Source organism: Triticum aestivum, chromosome 4A (genome assembly GCF_018294505.1).
Source record: "Triticum aestivum cultivar Chinese Spring chromosome 4A, IWGSC CS RefSeq v2.1, whole genome shotgun sequence".
NCBI classification, from domain to species: Eukaryota; Viridiplantae; Streptophyta; class Magnoliopsida; order Poales; family Poaceae; genus Triticum; species Triticum aestivum.
Window position 1 is genome coordinate 631,430,666 of NC_057803.1, and position 13,453 is coordinate 631,444,118.

The 13,453-nt window shown below is 46.9% G+C and overlaps 1 protein-coding gene across 1 annotated transcript; it reads right to left on the minus strand.

The window, feature by feature from the left end:
* Positions 1 to 10,432: 10,432 nt before the first annotated feature.
* On the minus strand, positions 10,433 to 11,915 carry LOC123082767 (guanosine deaminase). Its single transcript, XM_044505021.1, has 4 exons — positions 11,760 to 11,915; positions 11,104 to 11,294; positions 10,844 to 10,948; positions 10,433 to 10,745 (listed from the first exon to the last, which is right to left on the minus strand). The coding sequence occupies exons 1-4, from the start codon at positions 11,773 to 11,775 to the stop codon at positions 10,593 to 10,595; spliced, it is 465 nt and encodes a 154-aa protein (XP_044360956.1). The 5' UTR covers positions 11,776 to 11,915; the 3' UTR covers positions 10,433 to 10,592.
* Between the last annotated feature and the right edge of the window lie 1,538 nt (positions 11,916 to 13,453).

The window sequence follows — 13,453 nt, forward strand, 5'->3', positions numbered from 1 at the left end:
CATATGAATACATGTATATGTGGTTTGTGCGGCGCGCGCTGTATTTTTGCGCTCTGCTGGAGCGGCGCGCGCGCGCTGCATTATAGCGCGGCTGCTGGAGCCAGCGCAGGCGGGGGGCGCCAAACCAGCCGCAGCGCGCGCGACAAACAGGTTTTTTGCGCGCGGCGCATAGCGCGGCTGTTGGAGATGCTCTAAGGGGCAAACCTTGATCCGGGATAGATGAACGGCGCTAAAACACATTGGACAAGGTTCGCAGGATGCATACATTTCGCAATCCGACAAGTCGATCTTTCCAAGCTTTTTGCAAGCCTAGAGAAAAAGAAAAATACTGATCATTTGATACAGACGAATAAACATTTTGTTACATCCCTCTTACTCCATCGAACAAATTGTGCCAGATTACAGGGGAATTGAGGCTAGGGTTTGAGGAGGAGGAAGGGGATCGGAGGAAGGAGGAGGAGATACACGAGACAGAGAACTGGGGTTCGGAGAAGTGGGTTCAGTCTATTACTCAATCGTGCCCCTCTCATCCGGTCCAGGACCTACTTAACCACCTATCACAGCTCCCAGGTGGCCGGGTCGAAAAGCCGGTTGGGCTTCTTGTTCCTCTTGGGCCGGTCGGCGTCGTTGGTGGGCTTGGGCGTAGCGGTATCCGTGACATCCCTCCTTGCTTCAGACGCGGCTTGACCCCAAGCCGCAGCTCCCGGAAAACGACTTCGGAGCTCGAAGAAATCTTCCCATGAAGCCAGTGCGTCCGGCTGGGATGACCACTTGATCATGACTTGCGGGATCTTGGCCTTGCCTCTTGTGATCATGCGCCTTGCTAGCACCTTCTCCGGGAAATCTGGTGGTGAATGAGGCGGCAGGGGCTCGGGCAGTGCAGAAACAGCTTCCGTGTCCGGTGGCAATGCCTGTCACAGTAACGACACATGAAACACTGGGTGGATTCGGCTTCCTTCCGGCATCTGCAAGCGATACGCCACCTCTCCAATGTGTGCTGTCACTTGGAAAGGGCCAAAGAATTTGAAGGATAACTTGTGATTTGCACGAGCAGCGACGGAAACCTGCACATAGGGCTGCAGTTTCACAAACACCCAATCACCCACGGAGAACGAACACTCCGATCGTTTCCTGTCTGCCTGATTCTTCATCCTTTGCCTGGATCTTTCCAAATGCTGCCGCAATAGCGCAGTCACCACTTCCCTCTCTTGATGCCAGCTGGCTAGGTCCACAGGAGAAGACACTGAAGCATCAATGATACCGAAGTGACGAGGGGGGTGATCGTAGAGTACCTCAAACGGGGACGCCTGCAAAGCGGAGTGGGGTGCTGTATTGTACCAGAATTCCGCGAGGTGCAACCACTGAAACCATCGGTGTGGGCAGGAGTGTACGAAACAACGGAGATAAGTTTCCATGCATTGGTTCACTCTTTCCGTGGTTCCATCTGTTTGCGGGTGGTATGCCGATGACATGCGCAATTCTGTTCCGGCCTGGCGAAAGAGCTCCTTCCAAAGCTTGCTTGTGAACACACGATCTCGATCCGAGACCATAGCATGTGGCAGACCGTGGAGTTTGTAGACGTGAGTCATGAAAGTCGTGGCCACTTGGAGAGCTGAGAACGGATGAGCCAAAGGAATGAAATGAGCGTACCGAGTCAGCTTGTCCACCACCACCATAATGCAGGAAAAACCTCTAGAGATGGGTAGCCCTTCGACGAAATCAAGAGTGACCGCGTGCCAAGCATGAGGAGGAATGGGCAGAGGTTCAAGCAGCCCTGGAATGCGCACACTTTTCGCCTTGGCTTGTTTGTAGATACTGCAATTTGAGACAAACAGGTTCACGTCTTGACGCATCCCTGCCCAAGCAAACAGGCGTCGCAGGCGCTCATGCGTGGCTTGCATCCCCGAGTGTCCCCCAGTAGCACTAGCATGGATGGCCTGAAGTATTTTCTGCTGCATACCCATATTCTGACCAACCCAAACTCTCCCTTTGTATAGGATCACTCCGTCCTTGACTGCAAATTTTGAACTGGGGTCTTCTGTCGTGCTGTATTGTTGCAGAATCGCCCTGGCATTATCATCGTTCTGATAGCCTTTCACCACTTCTTCTAGCCATATGGGAGTTGCCACTGTAATGGCAGTGACCTCAGCATCTCGTCGCGACAGGGCGTCAGCAGCCTTGTGGTCCAGGCCGGGTAAGCCCATTAGTCCCAGTTCAGTCCAGAACCGGGACCAATGGGTGCATTTATCCTGATTCGTGCGGCTAAGGCATTAGTCCCAGTTCACCTGGGCCCTTTAGTCCCGGTTCGTGCCACGAACCAGGACTAAAGGGTGCGATGCCCATTAGTCCCGGTTGGTGGCACCAACCGGGACTAAAGGTTAGACCTTTAGTCCCGGTTGGTGCCACCAACCGGGACTAATGGGCTTTGAGGCATTAGTACCGGTTCATGGCACGAACCAGTACTAAAGGTCCCATTTTCAAACTCCCCCCCCCCCCCCCCCGTGGACCGCCTTTTCAGTTTTAGAAAAAACAAAAGAAAATGATGGAAATGTCAATAAAATAAAATAAAATAAGTTTCCCATGTGATATGTGGTCTAGTTGTTGGGAAAATTTACAAATATGAATTTCGACTTTATTTACAAAATCTCTCTGGAATTTGTAAAATGGGCATAACTTTTGCATACGAAGTCGGATTAAAAAGTTTTTTATATGAAAAATCATCTACTCGAAAAGTTACATCCGATGGAGACCGCCTATGGCCTGTTTGCAAATTTGTAGAATCCTCAGATTCCAAAAGGAAAAAAGTTATGCTCAAATTTCAGTTTTTTTAAATTTTCATTAAATCTGGTCAAACTATGGTCAAACTACTTATTCAAGAAGTGTTAGTGTTACTAAATAATTATTCAAGAATATTAGTGTTATTAAATAATTATTTTAGTTTTTTTGAATTTTGGTCAAATCTGGTCAAACTATGGTCAAACTGTGGTCAAACAATGGTCAAACTACTTATTCAAGAAATATTAGTGTTACTAAAAAATTATTGTTTTTTAGAACAATAGTTTCAAACTCAAACAGTGAAATGTGTGACTTCATGCTCAAGCTAAACTCCTGAGGGTTAATAGGATTGACATCTTACTATTGTCAGGAAAACAACGAGTGCAGACTTGGAAACGAGGGAGAATAGAACCCGGAAGTTAAGCCTGCTCAGGTTGGGGGAGTGGGAGGATGGGTGACCGTTTGGGAAGTTAGATGATTTGGAATGATGAGGGGTGATTAGAGATTAAATTGAGCAGTGATGAGGGGTGATTAGAGATTAGAGGTTAAAAAAATTCAAAATTTTGAAAATAAAAAAAATTCAAAAAAAATTTCAAAAAAAAATCAGAAAATTTCCTTTAGTACCGGTTGGTGTTACCAACCGGGACTAAAGGTGGACCGGCCACGTGGAGGGCCTTTAGTCCCGGTTCTGGTTTGAACCGGGACTAAAGGGTCAGGGCATTAGCAACGACCCTTTAGTCCCGGTTCAAGAACCAGGACTAAAGGCCCTTATGAACCAGGACTAAAGGCCCTTTTTCTACTAGTGTTGTTCTCCACTCCCTTACGGTACACAATTTTATACTGCAGCCCCATCAGTTTTGTGTAAGCACGCCGCTGTCATGGTGTGACCAGCCGTTGATCACTCAAATGTGCCAAAGCACTTTGATCCGTGCGAATGATAAATTCTGCCCCGTGCAAATATGAGCGCCATTTGTCCACTGCCATGAGGATGGCCATGAATTCCTTCTCGTAAGTTGATAGACCTCTGTTTTTGGGTCCCAGAGCCTTGCTGAGGAAAGCCAGTGGGTTCCCTTCTTGCATGAGCACCGCACCCACTCCAAAGTCAGAGGCATCCGTCTCGATTTCGAAGGGTTTATCGAAACGCGGGAGAGCTAAAACAGGAGCAGTGATCAACGACTGTTTCAGATGTTGGAATGCTTCCTCTGCTTCTTGGGTCTAGACAAAACTGCCCCTTTCTTCAGCAAGTTGGTAAGAGGACGGCTGATAAGTCCAAAATCCCTGACGAAACGCCTGTAATATCCAGCCAACCCGAGGAACCCGCGAACTTGTCGCACCCCAGCCGGCGTTGGCCAATCTTTGACTGCTGTGATGTTCTTCTCATCAGTAGCCACTCCATGGGCGCTGATTACGTGGCCCAGATAGGTAAGTTGTGGTTGTGCAAACTTGCACTTCGACATCTTCACTTTGAGCTGATACTTTTCCAATCGCTGAAACACTTGCCGAAGAAGGTTAATAAGTTCTGCAAGGGTGGAGCTGTGCACTAGTATATCATCAATAAACACTAGCACTCCATGACGGATTAGGTCTGCCAACACATAATTCATGCCTCCTTGGAAGGTGCCCGGGGCCTCCGACAATCCATAAGGCATGACCTTGAATTCGTAATGGCCGAGGTGAGTCTTGAAGGCTGTTTTGAACACATCTTCGGCTGCCATGCGGATCTGATGGTATCCAGCCCTTAGATCCAAACTAGTGAACCATTTGGCGCCTGCCAACTCGTCCAACAAATCCTCTATGATAGGCATAGGAAACCTATTCCTGACGGTGATCGCATTTAGCTGCCGATAGTCGACGCAAAACCTCCAGGTTAAATCCTTTTTCTGAACCAGCAACACTGGAGAGGCATACAGGCTGTAGCTAGGCTGTATAATACCCTGCAACAATATCTCCTTGACCTGCTTTTCAATCTCGTCTTTTTGCGAGGGATTGTAGCGATAGGGTTTGATGTTGACAGGTTGAGCTCCGGGGATCAAAGGAATCTTGTGGTCGAAAGGTCTGGAAGGAGGTAAACCTTTGGGAGCCTCAAACAGGGATTGGAACTCATTAATCAAATCAGCAATGGGTGGTGGCATCTCTGTCTCAGGCTGAACCTTTTGCTTATCGTCCACAGTCTGCAATTGTACCATCTGGTGAATGCCATTACAGGCAACCAGGAAGTGTAGCTGATCTAAAGTCACCGGGTGACACTCATTGGTCTGTGGTTGGATTCCACTCAGAGTGATTTTCTTCCCATGGTGCTCGAAGGACATCCGTTTGTGCCCCCAATGCACATCCATCGGGCTGTGTTGTTCTAACCAGTCCATGCCAACAATCATGTCATAGCAACCTAAGGGAAGGACCTTGAGATCTGTACAGAATTTGTGTCCTTGGACTGACCAAACACACTTCTCAATTGCTTTGTTGCAAATCAGCTGTCCCCCATCAGCAATCTTGACCTTCAGAGTATTGGTCGTACAGTGAACACCTTGCAGTTTGGCTGCCAAATCTGTGCTGACGAAGCTGTGTGAGCTCCCCGAATCGACTAGCATCAGAACCTGCTGCTGTTGGATCTTCCCTTGAAGTCTGATGGTCTGAGGAGCCATAGTCCCTTGTACTGCTGCTCGGGAGATGGTGTGACACTCGCTGACCGTATCCGATTGCTCCTCAACAGAATTGTAGCCTGCATACCCCAGCACATCGAACATTCCAATTATCCAACATAAAAGCCAAATAAGTGGTCAAATTTTACTCTTTATATGATTAAACATATAAATTATTATGCATTACAATAGTATTTATTCATAAACCTATTTATCATTGACTTATTGTATGTCACAAGTTGATTATTTCAGGTCACATAGCTATCGACTAATTTACTTAAGCAATATGTTGATATTATTCGTCTCCATTCCGAATCAAGAAAATATCCGATATGTATCCGTATTCGAATAATATCCGAGCCACATCCGTATCCGATAACATCCGTATTCGGATTCGTATTCGTTTTGAAAATATGAAAATGGAAGTGGCAAGAGCACTATCCAATCCGCATCCGATCCGTTTCCACCCCTATACATGGGGCCATTTTAGCCACGTTTTCTCACTCATTTTTTCCTCCGCCCGCGCCTACAAAAAGGTTGTCATCTTATTGGAAAGCTCATATCCCTGCCTCTCATAGCCTCCACCTCTATCACCACCGCCCACAACCTCCAACTCCCTCCCCGCCGCCCACAACCACCAGCTCCCTCTCTCTCGCGCACAATCTTCACTTCCCCGCCGCCCACAACTGCTCTTGGAGTAAGAGCGGGATGATGAGTCCACTTTTGCACCCCCTTTATCCATTGTTTCTACATAATAGTGGTAGGATTTTCATAAATTTATCACGCACCCACATCCTTTTTGCCTTGCCAAGTTCCCAAAGAAGAAGGGTATTTTGAGCATTCATTGGAAAACACCTAACTCTAGGTGAAAATAATGCTAATTGATGTCATAATAACCTTCCTTATGAAGATAACATTTCGTGGGAATGGATAAAACATAGAAGTTTTACCCACAAAAAAAATTGAAGTTCCTTATGAAGATAATATTCCTAGCATGAGAGTAACAATATCAAAGACTGTGCATTGAATAAAACGTAAAAAAATATTGGGGCAAAAACTACTAAAGCATACAAATTTCTCAAACATTAAGGTGAATGTGTAAAATAAATCCAATTCATTTCTCAAAAGATTGAGGGGGAATGGATACAATAATTCCAGTTCCAGATAATAACTGGTGCTGAATCCTCATCATGATGATCATCATGCATGCATACAAGTTCAAACCAAGTCAGGAAGAACTTGTTGGGCTAATCTTGCCAGAGATGGCTGCAAATAGTAATGAGCTGGAAGTGGAAGGGGAAATCTGTCTTCATCCTTCAGGGTCTCTCGCCAGCTCCTTGGCCCCTCCTTCATCGTCTTTGTAGCCTCCGCTTCGTCATAGTCAGAGGGGTCCAAAGATGTCAAGGACATCTGTCTCATCGTCTCTGTCATCATTATATAGAGATCAAGGCCTGGTGCCCACGACGCAAATATACCGGCTGAAATCACAAGAGATGACGCGGTTGATGTCAAGGCTGCCAAAATAGTCCGCAAGACATGTGGAGGTCCGGATGGTGTTGTTCCGCATGTTGATCGCGAGCAAATAGTGTGCACATTTTGGGATGAACTTCCATATTCTCCGGCTCTCGCGGCACTCGCCGAGCGCGACGTAGACAATGTCATGATCGTCTGTACTCAAAAGAGGGTACATGAGGGTTAAGTCCTTCGGGAGGTCGCGGAATCCATGGAGTCCCCGGAGGGCCTCGAGGCGGAGCTCATACTCTTTCTCCCACCCCATGTCAGGGTCCGACAGTCTCCACACCATCAGAGTGCGGTCCTTGAGGTCGACGTGCTCGAGGAAGCCGTCGATGGAGACCAACTTGATGATGGAGTCCTGGACGACGCGCATGGTGCGGTAGGCTTCCAGGTGCGCCACCCGGGAGTTGCCGCGTCGCTGATCTGCTCCGGGCAACTCTGGGGGCAACGGAAAGAAGCCAAACTCCACCACAGGGTCGTCATCACCGTCGTTGTTGAACAGGGTGTCCAAGAGGCAGTACGCGACGCCACGCAGGAGGTCCGCCCAGTAGCCGACGCCGTTGAACGAGAACACCACGTCGGGCTGGAACACGCGCATGTCGACGCAAGACTTGTTTGGGAACGCAGCCTTCTTGACCTCGGACCATGGCGACAAGGACGAGGAGGCGGGCCGCCACAGCAGGAGAGCATCTTGCTCCTCTCCACCACCGGCGCCGTCGTCCGCCAACTTGCCTGCGAGGACTAGGGCAAAGTCCTCGCCATGGCGCGGCCGCGCGATGAGCATGCGAACGGTGAGGCATGTGAACCTCCAGCAGGGGCTTTCCGGCGCGGGGACCATGTGGAGCGACCCATCGACGGCGTCGTAGACGAGATAGAGCATGTGGCCGAAGTCGTGGAGGAAGGTCGTCGTCATGACGACGATGCCTTTGTCGACGGCTTCGATGTTGGTCAGCGGGCTGCCGCCTCGCAGGCCCAGGCAAGAGATCCCCGGCGGCGCGTCGGCGAGGTGCACCCCGATGTCCATGCGCCGGACCGTCTCGTCGGCGTGGGACTGCAGCTGGGGCGAGAACCCGGACGCCGCCTTCTTGACGCACCTCAGAATCTTGAACGGCTGCAGGGCGATCAGGTCTGTCTGGTCGTTGTCATCGAAGTCAGTGCGCACGCGGCGGTGCAGCAGGCAGCCGGGCGGCAAGCTGGAAGCAGTACCCGGCATGGCTGCTAGGGTAGTAGTGGATCTACGGCGGAGGATAGGTTTTCTTTACGGAAGAAGATGACCTACATGGATGGTGCAACGAATTTGTTGGATTTTGTTTTTCCGGTGTTATTACAACTCGATCGATGGGCTACATGGATGTGTGTATATATACGCACACGTGTACGTCGATAGGACATCGGAACAACTAGGGAGCTGACTCGGACTTGATCTCAGCCGAACCGTGCGCCAAGGGATCGGTTAATTTCGGAAGGTCTATTGAACGAACGTTTGCTAGATTCGTTCTTGGCGCAACCCAACATCGTCCGTCCAATACGTGAGCGAATCTCAACGCGAGGACAACCACGCAAACACCCCAAGCGCGGCCGTTCGCTCCTGAGTCAGTCATCACGAGCGAGCTTATTATCTTCTTGTCTTTCTTTTTCAATAAAAGTTTCGATCGATTCATCTTTAATCATGAATCATGACAGCACAACGAAGACCAGAAATAATAAAAATCACATCCAGATCCGTAGACCACCTAGCGACGACTACAACCACTGAAGCGAGCCGAAGACACGCCGTTGTCATCGTCACTCCCTCGCCGGAGCCGGGCAAAACTTGTATCTCTCCGTTCCAAAATAGATGACCCAACTTTGTACTAACTTTGTACAAAGTTGAGTCATCTATTTTGGAACGGAGGGAGTAGTAGACAATCGAGAAGTTGTTGTGCTAAGGCCCAAAGGACTAGCACAGCAGAACAGTAACCGCCGCTAATGAAGAGTAGTGTAGATCTGAAGGATCCTCTTATCATTGTTGCTCCCCATTTCCACCTCTAGAAAGTTGTGGTGGAGGTCGAACTCCATGGTATCCCTTATCTAGCCTTTTTTTTGCATGGGGATATGTGTAGTTATTTTTGTCTTTTTTGTTTCTCTTAACAAACGAACATATAAACTTTAAACTTTGCAGGGCAACAAAACATTCTAATTACAGCATGGAAAAAATCAGTTTTTTTCATGCATCTTAAATACTTAAAATGGCTTTTTTTACTAAAAAATAATCTCATTTTTGTACATTTAAGTTTCTCGGACCAAGAAATCTAAAAGTTTTTTCACCATTGAGATTCTAAAGTTTGTTTGACCTACAAAGTTTGACATCCATATGTTGTTTCATTTGAGAGAGAAAAAGAGAAACTTTCATGTAGTAAGTTAATTGGCTGGCATAAATCTCAAAGGTATGTGGGAAGGGTGAGGATAAGGGGTGCCATGGAGCTTGGCCTACAGAAAATCACTCTCACTTTTGACCACCGCCTCTCTCTCGCATGTTTGTCCCCGACAAAGTTGGAACCTGATAGGCGGTGCCAACGCCGCTCGTCGTGGGGAAGGCCTTCACGGCAAGCACACTCGACATGACGGAGAAGCTCATCCACCATCAGCACTAGCAGCGCAGGCTTAGGAACCACGAGGGGCTCTCGCTCGTTGTTGTCGGCCAGCAAACTTCGCTCTTCATGCTGAGGAGGCCTTCATGACGCACGAGCTTGACACCGCGGAGCAGCTCTTCTGCCATCAACGTGAGCAGGTCATCCTCAGTCACCACAGGGACGAGGGTATATGGTCCGTCGCTGCCGGCCTATCCCGTCCCTCTTTGGGAACCGCAGGCGCCCGGCCCATCGCTGTCCGACTCCCTCACCTGGTTGGACGTTTTAGCTCTCATGAGCATATCCTCTTGGGTGAACAGTAAATTCAAAACAATATCAAACAATTAAAAAAATGATTTCTTTTACACGTTCATCTTTGTATCGAAGGGAAAGTTGTGGTGTACCCCCATAACAATGTATCTTTATCCCCATTGTCCATTCTTGCATCAAAGTTCGTGCAAAAAAACTTTTCTTTTTTGTTTCTCCCAAATAAAAGAACATTAGAACTCGAAATTTCGCAGATCAACATCACACAATTATTGTGATGTGCAGAAAAGTTTTTGGATTTTTTTTTGCACAACATGAATTTTTAAGAATGATATAATTCATTCAAAATTTGAAATTTGACAAATTTATGTTTCATAAAAAGAATCAGAAACACCTTGTACAATGAGTAACACTTGTGTATAGTTGATCCGCAAAGTTTCAAGGTCAAATGTTCTCTTGTTTGGAAGCAACAAACAAAAAAGAAAAATTTCTATACACTGGTATGGGGGTATAAAAAATCCGCACTCCCAAAGCGTGTTTGACAATTTTCATGCGAAACAGACTAGTTGTAGTTCTGATATTTTTTTGTACATGTTCATGTTAGTATCCTCAATTAGTATCTCAGAATTAAGCAAGATCAAATCAGAATCACATGTTATATATGCTATTTGACAGTTTGTAGTTCATCACCAATGACAGATTTTTTTTGACAATTGCATTATTTTTTTCTGAGCATCAAGGGCTTCCGTGGTGTGAAATCACATCAATGTCGTCTTTATCTACACAATTAGTACATTTGAAATTTCCCCTTGGTGTTCTCAAAGAGTTGTTCAGCAAGCAGGGCTCCATTCCCATCCACTCGCTTTATCTCCAAGTTGGCGCTCTGGTAGCAGCTTCCCATGGCAATAGCAGCTTCTGCCGTGGCTCCATACACCAGCCTCTGCATTGCATTGTAACATTCAGCTTGATTGATTGATTGTCGATTAACAAATTAAGCTATACTCTACCAGACGAAGAATGCTAGAGCAAGGGGCGAACCTTGATCCGGGATAGACGAACAGCGCCGAAACACATCGGGCAAGGTTCGCAGGATGCATACATTTCGCAATCCGACAAGTCGATCTTCCCGAGCTTCTTGCAAGCCTAGAGTGAAGGCGAAACACCGGTTATTCGACACAAACGGCCAAACATTGATTGGAAATGAAGTATAGAAACACACTAAGTAACCAAAAATGTATAAACAGCAAGCACCAAGTAGTTGGTGAGGATAGCCTCTGCCCACAGGGCACCTCAATCACCTCTCTTATTGCAGTAACTTCGGCATGGGCGGTTGCATCGGTGTTCTTCACAGCCATGTTATGGCAACTGACCACTACTTGGTCGTTGCGGACCACGACCGCGCCAAATGGGCGCCCATGGCCACGGTCGACCGCTCGGTAGGCCTCTTCTACCGCTATCGATAAGAACTTGTGCTCCCTATCTTGCGCGGCTGTTCAAAGAAGCAAAAGCATAAACAAGTCAGTCTTCTCTTCAACAGTGTTTCTCCAATTGCAGAGACTGACAGAGATAAGCCGGGACTTATTTAGTCAATCAAAAGGTAGAATGATAATAAATAATAAAAATAAAGTAAATCACCTAGGTAGGTGGAGCAACTTATGGAATGTAGAGAGAAATTAGCACACATAAACAAACAAGATCCTCATGAACTCGGAAAGATCGTGCAGGACGACAGCAGACAAAAGATGCTGTCCCTCTCTTGTATGGCCTGCTCTGCGGTTGTGCTGAACCGTCGGAATCCCCAGATTTAACAGACGGAGGAGCTGGAGCTAAACAAGTGCCCGAGGGCTGTTTTGGTACTGGCGATTAAATCCCGCCTCCTTAGTATTGAGCTAAGCAGAGCACAGAACAGAGTAGCAAGCAATCTGACACGCGAGATAACCGGAGCAGAGCGTACCCTTGGCTTCCTCCATGTGAGGGCCGCGGAGGAGGAGGGGAGCGGATCGGCGGAGCGAGCGACGAGGTGCCTCCTGTCGGCCCCGTCCGTCCGTCCGTCGGTCCGTGGGAACGAGGAGGAAAGGAAAGTGCTTGGTGCCAGGTCGTCGCTCGTCCAGTCTGGTGTCAAACTTATAATCTGGGCAACCAGCTGCTCAACATAAAACGTGTCTAGACAAATCTAAGACAAGATTTTTGGAACGAAGAAGATATTATGCAAGCTCATGCTCTAGTGAAGGGAAGCTGTGGTGTGACTCCATAATAACCACTAATATATTGACCGAAAAGATCACTCTAGCGGAACCTTCGGCCCTGTATGTTTGGACTTTTACTTCTGCTTTGGTACATTTTTCACTTTGACAAAAAAAAAACAGAAAAAACTCCTAAATACATGCTTTTTTGTTTTAGATTTTGGCTTATACCATCATATAACAATATTGATTCATAAGTTAGAAGCCAAAGAAAAAGCCCCTATTTAAGAGCTTTTGTGGCCTTTTTGTTAAAATGAAAAAGCTGCAAAAGTAGAAACAAAAACTCAAACAAATAAGGTCTTCATATGGTTTCGGATCATATTTAGATGCTCCAAATCCAGCACACGAGCCTCCATATTTAGATGCCATGGGGCATTGGTTTGGAGGGCGCTCCATCCATCGACCGCTCACGCGGAATGTGATCCCGCGCGGCCCATCGTTTCCTGTGTGCCAATTAATGGCAGCCGTTGCATGTCAACTGCCCATGGCCATTTTTGTCACATTTCCCGCTCATTTCCCCCTCCGCCCATGGCTATAAAAAGATCATCGCCATGTTCAATAGCTCATATCCCTTGCCGCCCACAATCGGTCTCGGAGCAGGAGAGGGGCCGTCGTGAAGTGTCATTAAAAATTATATTAAGGATTACAGAGCATCCACTGAAATCTTTGGGTGCTCCACCTCATGCTTAATATGATTTTAAACAAATACAAAATCAAGTTTGATATTTCAATTGTTGTTTGATTAAGATGGAGAAGAAACCGTTCTTAAATTCCCGCCAATGGTTGAGATGTGTAAGCTCCTAATCTAGTGTATTATGTTTGTTTGTATCTCGTAGGTCAATCTAGAAAAAGAGACATGTCACTGATCCATATCCAATATTGATTTTTTGTCTTCACCTTTTTTTTATCTCTACTATTAAAGGGGAACGAGAGTTGGTCGTTGTACGTTCGCCTTCACCCCTGTCCCTCCCCTGTTTGGTTCCCCCTCCTGTACGTCACCCCTCCCCACGTTCCACATTAGCTCAATCAAATCAAATCATACGAAAACCTCAACTAAATCAAAACTTTCCTTGTGTTCCCCTACCCATACCGAAATCACATCTTACCAAAACCTCAACTAAATCAAATGTCCCTTGCCTTCCCCTATCCATACTCAAATCAAAACTTATGAAAATCTAGAATACGGTGGGTGTAAGGTATATGTCAGACACGATTGATGTTGAACCATTTGACAGTTAGCTAGTGTGTGCTAATGGGATATCAACCGATGCAATTAGGTTGCTACTTAGGTGCCTCATTGTTTCAAAAGATCTTCATAAGAAATTAGGAAGATTAAAATCTAAGGGATTTTTCCTACATCCCGTGTTCGATTCACATGATTCAACACTGTAAGGTTTTTAAGGGT